This window comes from Crinia signifera, chromosome 5 (genome assembly GCF_055691185.1).
Source record: "Crinia signifera chromosome 5, ASM5569118v1, whole genome shotgun sequence".
Lineage (NCBI taxonomy): Eukaryota > Metazoa > Chordata > Amphibia > Anura > Myobatrachidae > Crinia > Crinia signifera.
Window position 1 is genome coordinate 49,977,848 of NC_139221.1, and position 15,764 is coordinate 49,993,611.

At 44.9% G+C, this 15,764-nt stretch overlaps 1 protein-coding gene across 1 annotated transcript in view; it reads left to right on the forward strand.

Moving 5' to 3' along the window:
* LOC146079440 (thiamine transporter 2-like) overlaps positions 1–15,764 on the forward strand; it is a 49,977-nt gene that overhangs the window by 17,720 nt on the left and 16,493 nt on the right. Inside the window, exon 4 of the mRNA XM_083186219.1 lies at positions 13,216–13,357. Coding sequence (XP_083042345.1) covers positions 13,216–13,357 — 142 coding nt within the window. The remainder of the gene's footprint in view (positions 1–13,215; positions 13,358–15,764) is intronic.

The following is a 15,764-nucleotide window of genomic DNA, read 5'->3' on the forward strand; positions in this document are numbered from 1 at the left end:
TCTGATGATTTTATAAATTTAATGGTGGACCAAACTAATTTATATGCCCAGCAGTTTATTGCTCAAAACCCCACGTCATCATTTGCTAGGTGGACCCCTGTAGATGCAGTAGAGATGATGACGTTTTGGGGTCTGGTGTTTCATATGGGCATAGTAAAAAAGCCAGAAATTAGGCAATATTGGAGTACAGATGTTCTGTACAGCACCCCATTTTACCGTATGGCCATGCCCCGGGCTCGATTTGAGACGATCCTTAAATTTTTGCATTACAACGATAATGCACAGTGCCCACCCAGAGATGATCCCACCTTTGACCGGCTATTCAAAGTCAGGCCGGTCATTGATCATTTCAGTGCCAAATTTGAAGACATGTACATCCCAGATAAATTCATTTGCATAGACGAGTCCCTTATACATTTTAAAGGAAGGGTTAAATTCCGCCAGTACCTTCCCAGTAAGAGGGCAAGGTATGGCATAAAAATGTATAAGTTGTGTGAAAGCACCTCAGGGTACACCCACAGGTTTAGGGTATATGAAGGGAAGGATTCAAGAATTGAACCGCCAGAATGCCCCCCCTCCCTCGTAGGTGTTAGTGGAAAAATTGTCTGGGATTTAGTGCACCCCTTCCTGGATAAAGGTTATCACCTCTATGTGGATAACTTTTACACCAGCATCCCCCTGTTTAAGGCCCTTGGTTCAAGAGGTACAGCAGCTTGCGGTACTGTGCGCAAGAACCAAAGAGGCCTCCCAAAAACGCACATTGCCCAAGTAATGAGAAGGGGTGAAAGCAGGGGAATATGCACCGAAAATATGTTGTTGGTCAAATATAAGGACAAGAGGGATGTCCTTATACTGACAACAATTCACGGAGACAGTACCACCTCCGTCCCTGTACGAGGTACCAGTACCCACACCTCAAAACCTAATTGTATCCTGGATTACAATAGGTACATGGGCGGAGTGGATCTTTCAGATCAGGTACTAAAGCCGTACAGTGCCCTGCGGAAAACAAAAATCTGGTACAAGAAGCTGGCCGTGTATATCATCCAGATGGCACTGTATAACGCTTACGTGCTATTCCGTTCTACCGGCCAGAGGGGGACATTTATGCACTTTCAAGAGGAAGTCATAAAGGGCCTAATATTTGGGAACCAGCAGGCTGAGGGCCCCAGTACTTCTAGTACTGGCCCCCGTATTGTACCAGGGCAGCATTTTCCTGATGAAATCCCCTCCACTGGAAAAAAGGGCAGGACACAAAAAAGGTGCAAAGTTTGCTATAAAAAGGGAATAAGAAAGCAAACTATTTTCCAGTGTGACACTTGCCCCGACAAACCCGGCCTATGTATAAAGGAGTGTTTTAAAATATACCACACATCTATGGATTATTAGGTTCATAATTTCACCGTGCTTCGGGGGTCTTGCTAATGCCACATACCACCCACCATTCATTCCACCATAATCTGAGCCGCAAAATCCAAAAATCACTCCTTCCCTTCTGAGTCCTGCCATGCACCCAACTGGTATTTTTTGGTCACATGTGAGGCATTGCCGTACTCGGGAGAAATTGGGGCACAGATTTTGGGGTGCTTTTTCTCCTTCATACCTTCTGAAAATGAAAAATTTTGAGCCAGAACTGCATTTTTGTGTAAAAAAATGTAATTTTTCATTTTCACTGCCCACTTGTATCAAAATTGGTGAAACCCCTGGGGGTTTGAAATGTACACTATACCCCTAGATGAATTCCCTGAGGGGTGTAGTTTGCAAAATGGGGTCACTTGTGGGGGGTTTCACTGTATTGGTGCTTTGGGGGTCTTGCTAATGCGACATAGCACCCACCATCATTCCACCAGAATTTGTGCTGCAAAATCCAAATATCACTCCTTCCCTTCTGAGTCCTGCAACTTTTTGGTCACACATGAGGCATTGCCGTACTCGGGAGAAATTGGGGCACAGATTTTGGGGTGCTTTTTCTCCTTCATACCTTCTGAAAATGAAAAATTTTGAGCCAGAACTGCATTTTTGTGTAAAAAAATGTAATTTTTCATTTTCACTGCCCACTTGTATCAAAATTGGTGAAACCCCTGGGGGTTTGAAATGTACACTATACCCCTAGATGAATTCCCTGAGGGGTGTACTTTGCAAAATGGTGTGACTTGTGGGGGGGTTCCACTGTATTGGTGCAACATAGCACCCATCATTCATTCCACCAGAATCTGAGCCGCAAAATCCAAAAATCACTCCTTCCGTTCTGAGTCCTGCCATGCACCCAACTGGTATTTTTTGGTCACATGTGAGGCATTGCCGTACTCGGGAGAAATTGGGGCACATATTTTGGGGTGCTTTTTCTCCTTCATACCTTCTGAAAATGAAAAATTTTGAGCCAGAACTGCATTTTTGTGTAAAAAAATGTAATTTTTCATTTTCACTGCCCACTTGTATCAAAATTGGTGAAACCCCTGGGGGTTTGAAATGTACACTATACCCCTAGATGAATTCCCTGAGGGGTGTAGTTTGCAAAATGGGGTCACTTGTGGGGGGGTTCCACTGTATTGGTGCTTTGGGGGTCTTGCTAATGCGACATAGCACCCACCATCATTCCACCAGAATTTGTGCTGCAAAATCCAAATATCACTCCTTCCCTTCTGAGTCCTGCAACTTTTTGGTCACACATGAGGCATTGCCGTACTCGGGAGAAATTGGGGCACAGATTTTGGGGTGCTTTTTCTCCTTCATACCTTCTGAAAATGAAAAATTTTGAGCCAGAACTGCATTTTTGTGTAAAAAAATGTAATTTTTCATTTTCACTGCCCACTTGTATCAAAATTGGTGAAACCCCTGGGGGTTTGAAATGTACACTATACCCCTAGATGAATTCCCTGAGGGGTGTACTTTGCAAAATGGGGTGACTTGTGGGGGGGTTCCACTGTATTGGTGCAACATAGCACCCACCATTCATTCCACCAGAATCTGAGCCGCAAAATCCAAAAATCACTCCTTCCGTTCTGAGTCCTGCCATGCACCCAACTGGTATTTTTTGGTCACATGTGAGGCATTGCCGTACTCGGGAGAAATTGGGGCACATATTTTGGGGTGCTTTTTCTCCTTCATACCTTCTGAAAATGAAAAATTTTGAGCCAGAACTGCATTTTTGTGTAAAAAAATGTAATTTTTCATTTTCACTGCCCACTTGTATCAAAATTGGTGAAACCCCTGGGGGTTTGAAATGTACACTATACCCCTAGATGAATTCCCTGAGGGGTGTAGTTTGCAAAATGGGGTCAATTGTGGGGGGGTTCCACTGTATTGGTGCTTGGGGGGTCTTGCTAATGCGACATAGCACCCACCAAAATTCCACCAGAATCTGAGCTGCAAAATCCAAAAATCACTCCTTCCGTTCTGAGTCCTGCCATGCACCCAACTGGTATTTTTTGGTCACATGTGAGGCATTGCCGTACTCGGGAGAAATTGGGGCACATATTTTGGGGTGCTTTTTCTCCTTCATACGTCCTGAAAATGAAAAATTTTGAGCCAGAACTGCATTTTTGTGTAAAAAAATGTAATTTTTCATTTTCACTGCCCACTTGTATCAAAATTGGTGAAACCCCTGGGGGTTTGAAATGTACACTATACCCCTAGATGAATTCCCTGAGGGGTGTACTTTGCAAAATGGGGTGACTTGTGGGGGGGTTCCACTGTATTGGTGCAACATAGCACCCACCATTCATTCCACCAGAATCTGAGCCGCAAAATCCAAAAATCACTCCTTCCGTTCTGAGTCCTGCCATGCACCCAACTGGTATTTTTTGGTCACATGTGAGGCATTGCCGTACTCGGGAGAAATTGGGGCACAGATTTTGGGGTGCTTTTTCTCCTTCATACCTTCTGAAAATGAAAAATTTTGAGCCAGAACTGCATTTTTGTGTAAAAAAATGTAATTTTTCATTTTCACTGCCCACTTGTATCAAAATTGGTGAAACCCCTGGGGGTTTGAAATGTACACTATACCCCTAGATGAATTCCCTGAGGGGTGTAGTTTGCAAAATGGGGTCACTTGTGGGGGGGTTCCACTGTATTGGTGCTTTGGGGGTCTTGATAATGCGACATAGCACCCAACAAAATTCCACCAGAATCTGAGCTGCAAAATCCAAAAATCACTCCTTCCCTTCTGAGTCCTGCCATGCACCCAACTGGTATTTTTTGGTCACATGTGAGGCATTGCCGTACTCGGGAGAAATTGGGGCACATATTTTGGGGTGCTTTTTCTCCTTCATACGTCCTGAAAATGAAAAATTTTGAGCCAGAACTGCATTTTTGTGTAAAAAAATGTAATTTTTCATTTTCACTGCCCACTTGTATCAAAATTGGTGAAACCCCTGGGGGTTTGAAATGTACACTATACCCCTAGATGAATTCCCTGAGGGGTGTACTTTGCAAAATGGGGTGACTTGTGGGGGGGTTCCACTGTATTGGTGCAACATAGCACCCACCATTCATTCCACCAGAATCTGAGCCGCAAAATCCAAAAATCACTCCTTCCGTTCTGAGTCCTGCCATGCACCCAACTGGTATTTTTTGGTCACATGTGAGGCATTGCCGTACTCGGGAGAAATTGGGGCACATATTTTGGGGTGCTTTTTCTCCTTCATACCTTCTGAAAATGAAAAATTTTGAGCCAGAACTGCATTTTTGTGTAAAAAAATGTAATTTTTCATTTTCACTGCCCACTTGTATCAAAATTGGTGAAACCCCTGGGGGTTTGAAATGTACACTATACCCCTAGATGAATTCACTGAGGGGTGTAGTTTGCAAAATGGGGTCACTTGTGGGGGGTTCCACTGTATTGGTGCTTTGGGGGTCTTGCTAATGCGACATAGCACCCACCAAAATTCCACCAGAATCTGAGCTGCAAAATCCAAAAATCACTCCTTCCCTTCTGAGTCCTGCCATGCACCCAACTGGTATTTTTTGGTCACATGTGAGGCATTGCCGTACTCGGGAGAATGTGGGGCACAGATTTTGGGGTGCTTTTTCTCCTTCATACCTTCTGAAAATGAAAAATTTTGAGCCAGAACTGCATTTTTGTGTAAAAAATGTAATTTTTCATTTTCACTGCCCACTTGTATCAAAATTGGTGAAACCCCTGGGGGTTTGAAATGTACACTATACCCCTAGATGAATTCCGTGAGGGGTGTAGTTTGCAAAATGGGGTCACTTGTGGGGGGGGTTCCACTGTATTGGTGCTTGGGGGGTCTTGCTAATGCGACATAGCACCCACCAAAATTCCACCAGAATCTGAGCCGCAAAATCCAAAAATCACTCCTTCCGTTCTGAGTCCTGCCATGCACCCAACTGGTATTTTTTGGTCACATGTGAGGCATTGCCGTACTCGGGAGAAATTGGGGCACATATTTTGGGGTGCTTTTTCTCCTTCATACCTTCTGAAAATGAAAAATTTTGAGCCAGAACTGCATTTTTGTGTAAAAAAATGTAATTTTTCATTTTCACTGCCCACTTGTATCAAAATTGGTGAAACCCCTGGGGGTTTGAAATGTACACTATACCCCTAGATGAATTCCCTGAGGGGTGTACTTTGCAAAATGGGGTGACTTGTGGGGGGGTTCCACTGTATTGGTGCAACATAGCACCCACCATTCATTCCACCAGAATCTGTGCTGCAAAATCCAAAAATCACTCCTTCCCTTCTGAGTCCTGCCATGCACCCAACTGGTATTTTTTGGTCACATGTGAGGCATTGCCGTACTCGGGAGAAATTGGGGCACAGATTTTGGGGTGCTTTGTCTCCTTCATACCTTCTGAAAATGACAAATTTGGAGCCAGAACTGCATTTTTGTGTAAAAAAATGTAATTTTTCATTTTCACTGCCCACTTGTATCAAAATTGGTGAAACCCCTGGGGGTTTGAAATGTACACTATACCCCTAGATGAATTCCCTGAGGGGTGTACTTTGCAAAATGGGGTGACTTGTGGGGGGGTTCCACTGTATTGGTGCAACATAGCACCCACCATTCATTCCACCAGAATCTGTGCTGCAAAATCCAAAAATCACTCCTTCCCTTCTGAGTCCTGCCATGCACCCAACTGGTATTTTTTGGTCACATGTGAGGCATTGCCGTACTCGGGAGAAATTGGGGCACAGATTTTGGGGTGCTTTGTCTCCTTCATACCTTCTGAAAATGACAAATTTGGAGCCAGAACTGCATTTTTGTGTAAAAAAATGAAATTTTTCATTTTCACTGCCCACTTGTATCAAAATTGGTGAAACCCCTGGGGGTTTGAAATGTACACTATACCCCTAGATGAATTCCCTGAGGGGTGTAGTTTGCAAAATGGGGTCACTTGTGGGGGGGTTCCACTGTATTGGTGCTTTGGGGGTCTTGCTAATGCGACATAGCACCCACCAAAATTCCACCAGAATCTGAGCTGCAAAATCCAAAAATCACTCCTTCCCTTCTGAGTCCTGCCATGCACCCAAATGGTATTTTTTGGTCACATGTGAGGCATTGCCGTACTCGGGAGAAATTGGGGCACAGATTTTGGGGTGCTTTGTCTCCTTCATACCTTCTGAAAATGACAAATTTGGAGCCAGAACTGCATTTTTGTGTAAAAAAATTAATTTTTCATTTTCACTGCCCAGTTGTACCACAATTGGTGAAACCCCTGGGGGTTTGAAATGTACACTATACCCCTAGATGAATTCCCTGAGGGGTGTAGTTTGCAAAATGGGGTCACTTGTGGGGGGGTTCCTAACTTTTAGCATCTTATGGTGCCTAGAAACCTACATGGTGCCTAAAAAATAATCTCATAAAAAGGAGGCTCCAAAATCAAGTAGGTGCTCCTTCTATTATGAAGCCTGTGGTTTGGTCACCGTGCACACTAGGGCCACATATAGGATATTTATGAAAACAAAAGAATTGGGGGAATCAATTTTCAGTCACATTTCTCTAGTAAAATGTACTGTGTTCCTTAGAAAAATGTATTAAAATTGCAAATCTGCAAAAAAAAAGAAATTTTGAAATTTCACCTACACTTTGTTTTAATTCCTGTGAAACACCTAAAGGGTTAACAAACTTCCAAAATGCTGTTTTGAATACTGTGAGGGGTGCAGTTTTTGAAATGGCATCATTTATGGGGGTGTCTCACATACAAGTCCCTCAAAGTCACATCAGAACTGAACTGGTCCCTAAAAAAATCAGTGTTTGAAATTTTTTATGAAAATTTGAGAATTTGCTATTCATATTGTAAGCCTCCTAGTGTCCCAAAAAATTAAAAGGAAGTTGAAATAATGATGTCAACATAAAGTAGACATATGGTCTTTGTTAGTTATTAACTATTTTGAGTGGTATGATTATTTGTCTCACAAGCAGAAAATGTGACATTTTGCATATTGCTAAATTTTCCATTTTTTCACGATATTTTGGTATTTTTCACAAAAAAACACAGACTGTATCGACCCAAATTTACCACTAATTTGAAGTACAATGTGTCACGAGAAAACAATCTCAAAATCACTGGGATAAGTAAAAGCAAAAAAAAGTTATCCCCACTTAAGTGAGACATGTCAGATTTGAAAAAAAGGGCTCTGTCAGGAACGCAAAAACTGGCTCTGTCAGGAAGGGGTTAATAGTGGTATGCGATGGCCCCCGACGCGATGGACCCGATTTCCCATTGAAATGCATTGAAAAGTTAAAAAATCGCGTCGGTCGCGTCGCATGCGGCTAAATAAGCATAAAATGGTCCCGACGCGATGCCCCCGATTTCCCATAGGGAACAATGTTAAATGGCTCAATTTACCCAAATCAACAGGGAACAATGTTAAATGGTCCAGAAACCCCCAAAAACACCCCAGAACAGTGAAATGGCCCCCCAAAATTAGTTAACGCCACCCCACGATCAACGTGAACCTGAAGCGTGGCGAGTGCAGCGAGCCCGCGAGGGGCGGCGGTACGCGTCCTCCGACCTTTTCATACCCCCACTATCCACGTCGGCGTGGAGTTGAGAATAGAATAGTGTGGCGAGCGCAGCGAGCCACCAAGCCCGAAGCGTGGCGAGCGCAGCGAGCCCCGCGAGGGGACGAGGATACCTTCACAGGTAAACGCGTCCCCTCGCGGGCTTCACAGGTAAACGTATCGCCACGGACACCTGTGAAGCCCGCGAGGGGACGCGTATAACTGTGAAGGTATCCGCGTCCGCTCGCCACGCTTCGGGCGCGGTGGCTCGCTGCGCTCGCCACACTATTCTGTTCTCAATTCCACGCCGACGTGGATAGTGGGGGTATGAAAAGGTCGGAGGACGCGTACCGCCGCCCCTCGCGGGCTCGCTGCGCTCACCACGCTTCGGGTTCACGTTGATCGTGGGGTGGCGTTAGCTAATTTTGGGGGGCCATTTCACTGTTCTGGGGTGTTTTGGGGGGTTTCTGGACCATTTAACATTGTTCCCTGTTCATTTGGGTAAATTGAGGCATTTAACATTGTTCCCTATGGGAAATCGGGGGCATCGCGTCGGGACCATCGCATGCGATTTTTTAGCACGCATGCGATGCGACCGATTTGATTTTTTTACCTGCGATGCCCCCGATTAGAATCGGTGTGGCCGTGCTAGGAAACAAGTACCGAATACTCAATATGCTGAATTAGAGAATATATGCAAAACGCTACCTATACCGACCTATTTTGCAAATGTGGATTCAGCCACAAGCCCCAGTTATGGAAATATTTCTGAATAAATTATATTATTTCTTTTTAATGGCTTGGGTGGAGGCATCAATACATGAAGCAAAACTCCAAGAGAGATTTTTTGAAATGTGGGGTAGATTTATAGAGACCTTATCTCCCCAAATTTAAGAGAAGATTAAGGTTAGCTTTGCCCTAATTTGGTGGAAACCAAACGAGACAGGATCAGGAGAATATCCTCACACTGGAGACAAATTCATCCCTCAATTAGAGATTCTAGGGGTGAGATTTAATAGGATAAGATATTCAGAAAGTGAGAGATTTGGGAAGAAATCTCCAGGTTTTTTTAAAGCGGCAATTATTTACACAGCAAAATCAAACTGGTTTTGCAGTGTAAATGATTGCCGCTTTAAAAAAATTGGAGATTTCTTCCCAAATCTCTCACTTTCTGAATCTCTCATCCTATTAAATCTCACCCTAGGAGTTTAGTCGAATCTCGCCATGCCCTGCATATAAGGAGACGGCTCCAGGTATTCTAGCACCCTGAGCGAGTAATCTTGAAGTGCCCCCAGCCCCCCTTAAAAAAATACACCACAACAACTACAGACTTTAGACTTTGCCCTAAACAATGCCAATCAATGCCTACTTGGGTGCAGTAACAACAGCAGGTGTGCAATATAACTATATAACTGTTATTACTGTATATCCCCCACTCCACACACGTCACATAACATCAGACATACTGCACATTAAGTAACAAATAGCAATGCAAATTAATCCAATGCCAAACAGACCAATAACCTGACACAGTGACATGATCCACCCAACAGTTTAACAAAGTCATAATGATAATAAAAGTTAACATATATAAATGTTATTGGCCATATAATGGGCTCGCTCGCTCACCAACATAGGAGACAGTGTATACAATAAAAGGCTCCCTGCTAGACCTTGACGTCCGGACCATCCCCACTCCCCAGGCCTCAGAAGTCGAAGCTAGATTAAGCACGGCAGCAGAGCATCAGGCAGTGGTAGGGTGGGCTGCTCGTGACTCCAGCCGTGGCCCACGCCAAACCAGATGTCGCTGTCAGACCCCTGCTACGATTCATCTCACCGCGGTGCTGGAAGTGTCGTCCTGCCCTGAACACTTTGCTCAATGCACATGAGCGATTGGCTTCTTGACATCCCACCGGACAGCCGCTCATTACACATGAATAGAAGGAGCCTGGAGGAGCAAGCCACCCAGCCCGCATCCACACCATGGAACAAGCAGGCAGGCACTGGCAGTGCAGGAGCAGCATCACTGTGTTCACTGCTGCTGTGCGCTTTTGACTCAGGGTGTCACTGGCACTAGTTGGGAGCTGCTCCCTTACTTTTGCTCTTATTCTGATTGAGTCGGATGGCTCCGAATGCGGATGGACGGCGATGGTTTGCACATGTGCGGAGGCATATCTGCGCATGTGCGAACACCTCACACGTCTGAACACGGCGTGAGATCCATGCAGAAAATGATCGTACGGAACCATCCGAGCAGGGGGTGGAGAAGGGCATGAAGGGCTGATTTTGCTTATTACCATGGGCATTCCCATGAAAACGCTGGGCATACGTATGGTAATCCGGCCGTGACGAACGTTTGGGGGGTGGACATATGACATAGCCGGATGCCAGCTGCTTGCCCATATCCCTGCTTTTGCACTGAGAAATGCCCAAATGGTCTGGTGCACTCGGTACTGCCTGACCACTTGGTCCAGCATTCGATGGTCGGCGACCATCGAATGATGGGGGAGGTTCCCACAGATGGAGGAGGTGTTCACATAAAAAATCCACTCGCGGCCCGTTCGGTCGGCGTCTTACCTCATTCGGACAGTGTGAGCGATCCATACGGAAGGCGGGGCTAAGAACACTCGGTTCCTGTCCGAAAATATGCATCCTTCCGATTCAACTAGAATAAGGGCCTTTATGCGCTGTGCTCTTTAGGCCTGGTGCCCGGCGCGTCCGCTCCCATCGAGCGTGTCTAGAGCCGGCCATGATAAGGAGGTCACCCCATATGTAAAAGTGCAAATATGTTTCCTCAATGAAACTTACTGAATTAATATTCGTCTAGTGTATTTTTATTAGGTATGTGATTTTTATGTAATTGTGTTTTTTCCTTTATTTGAATGGGCAATTAATAACTGTTTATATTGTGATAATATATGTACAATAAAAAATATGACTAAAAAAACAAAGATCATTGCTCAGGTATTGGAAACAGGGCTTTCTGTTAGATTGGGCGAACGGGGCCGTGGACACCATTGCTCAGGAGAACACTCACCAATGGGGCCTACACATAGTGATTAAGGGGTATTCTCTAATTGATCTCGCTAGATCGCTTAGAAAATGCCCCTACATGTGTAGGGACATAGCGATGCACGGCCCCATGCAGTGCTATCGCCATGGTGATTAATATCCATCATGCTGGATAAATCTAGTTAAATGCCGGGGTCGGGGCCAGTAATCTCAGCAGAGAACACTGGCCCTGACAGATCACTCAGTGGTGCAGCGCTGCGTGCTGAGTGATCTGAGCGATCATTGCTACATGTGTAGGCCCCATAAGAAAATTATGTGTTTTGCCAATTCTAACTCCAATTCTAGCCCCTAAGATGGTACTTGTGGAGTCCCTCAGTGTTTTGGGGCCATTAATGACTCCAAAATACATAATAGCCTGTGTCTATCTTGTATGTTCACACTTCACAGCTCATATTTCTATAACCTTACCAAACCTCCCAACTCTCCCATTTTTCGCAGGACCATCCCACTTTTTTGGGACGGTCCTGGGGCCGGCAGTGTCCCGCGGCGAGGGGGGGGGGCAGTTGGGAGTCCCCCCAGCCTAATGAATAGATTCAGCGCCACAGACGGAGAAAACGGGGGCGCGTGACCTAATCGCGTTTGCATATGCCGCACGCGCATCAGCATAGGCCACGCCCCCCTTTTTGACACGCACACGGTTCCGTCGCGCGAGTGTCCCTACTTTAGAAGAACAGAAGTTGGGAGGTATGCCTTACTAATATACTATAAGCTGGGGGCTTAAAACAACCCGTTTTGAAACCTATGTTATCCATATTATATAGGATTCAACTTTAAAGGTGTATTACGCAAAATACTGTCTTAGGACACACTACTTTGGTATGTAACAGGATAAAACGCTTGTATAGTTTAATATCCTGACATTCAAAATGTACAAAATGGCCTTGTTGTATAGATTTAGCCTATAAACAGCACCATATATTTTATGGAGCGGTTATAGGGCTGTTTACAGGATAAATGCAGTATTCTCAGTCCCCCTTGTGTCTCACTCACATGCATGTAGCCAAAGAGATCATTGTGTTTTATCACCAACGCTGGGAAATGGCGCTGATGATTCAATGTAAATGTATATATCTCTCATTCCTTTTTTTCCCAAAAACAGCTGCATAATGTGAGCTAGGTGAAATGAGGGAGATTGCTAGATTAATGAGGGAGAGAGGGAGATTGCTGCAATTTCAGGAAGTCTCCTGCAGAATGCAGGAGGGTAGATAACTATGATGTTACAATGATTAACATTTCACTGAGGGGTAGTTGTATGAAGCATGATAAGGGGGGAGAAGTGATAAAGTGCCTGGTTCATTATCACGGGCCAATCAGCTCCTGACAGGTAAGTTACAGGCTGGGTTTAAAAAGGGACAGTTAGGAGCTGATTTGCCAGTGATAAAGTACCAGGTATTTTATCACTTTTCCTCCCTTATCACTGCTTCATACTTCTACCCTCAGTTATTTAGGAGCATCTAACTCAGGCTCCACTAGTTACTAAATAATATACGGTACCACAAAATACAGCAGTGATGCTGGGTGTTTTCAATACAGAGTTGGAGCAGTGGCATAACAATAGCCCCGCAGCCCCTGCGGTAGCGGGGAGGTGCTGTCAAAGTGCAGGTGCGGGGGGGGGCTGCGGGGCCATTGTAACACGCTGCCGTAGACCCGCAGATTTACTTGTCGCTGTGGTCCCGGCTCCCCTCCTGGCTTTTGATGCTTTGGAAATGGACGGACCATCATAAAATGTCCACCCCCATATAGCAGACAGATCTCTGAAACTGTCTGCTGTATGTGGGCGGACATTTTGTGATGGTCCGTTTTTCATTGCAGGAGCCAGGAGGAGCTGGGACCGCACCGCAGACCAGATCGGCAGGTCACTGATGCTGGGAGGAGGGGTAAGGCACGGGGGCACCCGGGGGGGAGGGGGCGGAGGGAGGAGTGGTGCTGCCAAACTATCGGCGGGGGGAGGGGGCGCATTTTGGTTTTATTATGTGGTTTCATCAGATTGCTAGGATATAACTGACAAACATATATGTCATATTACTTCAGCAATGTGATACTTATGAACCTTTTACTTATCAATGTACAGTAATTCAGAGTAATGGTTTCCTTATTGTAACAAGGGATTGTGTGTTTCATATAAATGTACATAGAGTACTGATATCAGTGTAACATAAATTCATTTTTCATATAGTTTCCAGATTGCTGTTAGCCTGAGTATGGAGCGATACGCTCTGATGTTCGGCATGAATACCTTTGTTGCACTGGTTCTTCAGACCATATTAACCATCATTGTAGTGGATAGCCGAGGCTTAGGCTTGGACATTGTCACCCAGGTAAGAACAAATTTCAGCAAATGAACAGTAATTGTTTATTAGAATGTACTGAAATGTCCAGTTTAAGTGAGTACTTTTTTATTCATCTGACCAAGGGGTAGCCAAACTGTTAAATACATCTTTATTGAACAGGGAGATCAAAAAGTTTCTGTGCAGTGAGCTTTGCAGATACTCCTATGCGGTATCCAGACAACTGACAGGGTACTTGTGTATTATCAGGGCGCCCAAGATTTCCATCGTACGACATAGTTTTGGTCGCATCGCATGCGATTCGATTGCATGTGATGCGACCAAATTGGACCCGATTTTAAATTGTACAGGCACTCTGATGGGTGATTACTATGTTAAATGCACCCCCATTGTTAACGCCACCCCCACTATCAACGGCCACCCAAAGCGGGGCGAGCGCAGCGAGCCTGCGAGGGGCGGCGGTACGCGTCCTTCAACCTTTTCATACCCCCACTATCCACGTCGGCGTGGAGTTGGTTTTAGATAGTGTGGCGAGCCCGAAGCGTGGCGAGTGCAGCACTTCACATGTAATGCGCATCCCCTCGCGGGGCTCGTTGCTCTCGCCACGCTTCAGGCTCGGTGCGCTTGCCACACTATCTAAAATGAACTCCACGACAACGTGGATAGTGGGATTTGAAAAGGTCGGAGGACGCGTACCGACACCCCGCGCTGGCTCGTTGTGCTCGCCATGCTTTGGGTGCCCGTTCATAGTGGGGGTGGCGTTAACAATGGGGGTGCATTTAACATAGTAATCACCCATCAGGATGCTTGTACAATTTAATATAGCATCGCATTGCATGCCATTTCTAATGGCATGCGATGCAATGTGATATTTTATTGTACAGTGCGGGTCTGTGCGCCCGGAAATCGGGTCCCATCGCATCCCATCGCATATCTTAATTAGTGGGATGCGATGCGATACGATGGGCGCCCTGATAATACACAAGTACCGCTGACAGTATTCAATAACGGATGATATTTCCACCAGGCAGAAATATCATCGGTTTCCAACAAGAATGCATTCAACCTATTCAATGTTTGGTCAGTTTTTCCAACTGTCGGAATAGATTCCGACATTCTGTGCATCGGCAAAAATGCCTGCTGATAGTCAAAAATGGCTGCGGATTCGACAACCCAGTGGCCATTTTCGATTTGACTTTTGCATCTGCAAAGTTGAGTCCCGGATGTTTTTTGGGCCTGGATTAAATACTGACATCCAATATTTTCCTCCTGGCAGAAATATCAGCTAAAATTGAATATCCCCCAACGACTAGTTAGATGGCTAACGCCAAAAAAATAACATCGCAAAAGATAGACATACGTTAGTTAGACATTGACAAAGTTAGATCTGCATTAGTTAGACATTGACAAAAGTTAGACATGCATTAGTTAGACATTGACAAAAGTTAGACTTGCATTAGTTAGACATTGACAAAAGTTAGACATGCATAAGTTATACATTGACAAAAGTTAGACATGCATTAGTTAGACATTGCTTTAAGTGTCTGAGGTCCAGTCCTCCTACTCATCAACTTCCTCCTCAGCTCCAGCTACATCAATTTCCTCCTGTGTACAACATTGACAATTTCAAAATCAGGAAGTGGACTGTGGGTGATCCTTCCAGCATATGCAAAGAGCGTGCTGCAAATGGTGGAAGGAGCCACCTCTTCCCGTACAGTGATGGGAAGGACAGGCATCACAACCACCAACACCCTTAGACTCTCCCTGGGGATATGTGATACCATGTCTTTAGAAGGCTGAGTTGTTTGCTGTCTTTTTGTTGACAGCTTAATTCTCTTTACATTTCTTGGGGGGGGGGAGGATGAGAAGGAGGGCTGTGATTGTCGCTTGAAACTGGATCACTAGTCACAAACTTAGCCCATGGCCTTAGCCGTTCCTTGCCACTCCGTGTGGTAAATGGCATATTGGCAAGCTTACGTTTCTTCTCCAAGGATTTACATTTATTTTTTCTCTTAAACGTACTCAACTTTGCCTTTTGGATTTCACAAGCCCTCGACGATGACATTGGGCATCGCATTGGCAGACAACATTGATGGCATTTCATGTTCTATAAATAAGGTGCTGGTTTGTCCGCGCTCGAGATAACCAAATGTTCGAAGGGGCTGCTGAGCTGGAGTGTGTCCACACTCCTAGACGTATAGTTAAATATGGTGATAGCCCTGTGCTTACCATCTGATATGTTGGATGTAGATGGTGAACCCCTTATATTACAGATAGATGGAAATGGTCTATCAGTTGGTTTTTACAAACCAACTGATAGACCATTTCCATCTATCTGTAATATATATAAAGGGTTCACCATCTACATCCAACATATCAGAAGGTGAGCGCAGGGCTATCACCATATTCAATATTTCATGTTCTTTGTCTTGACTAG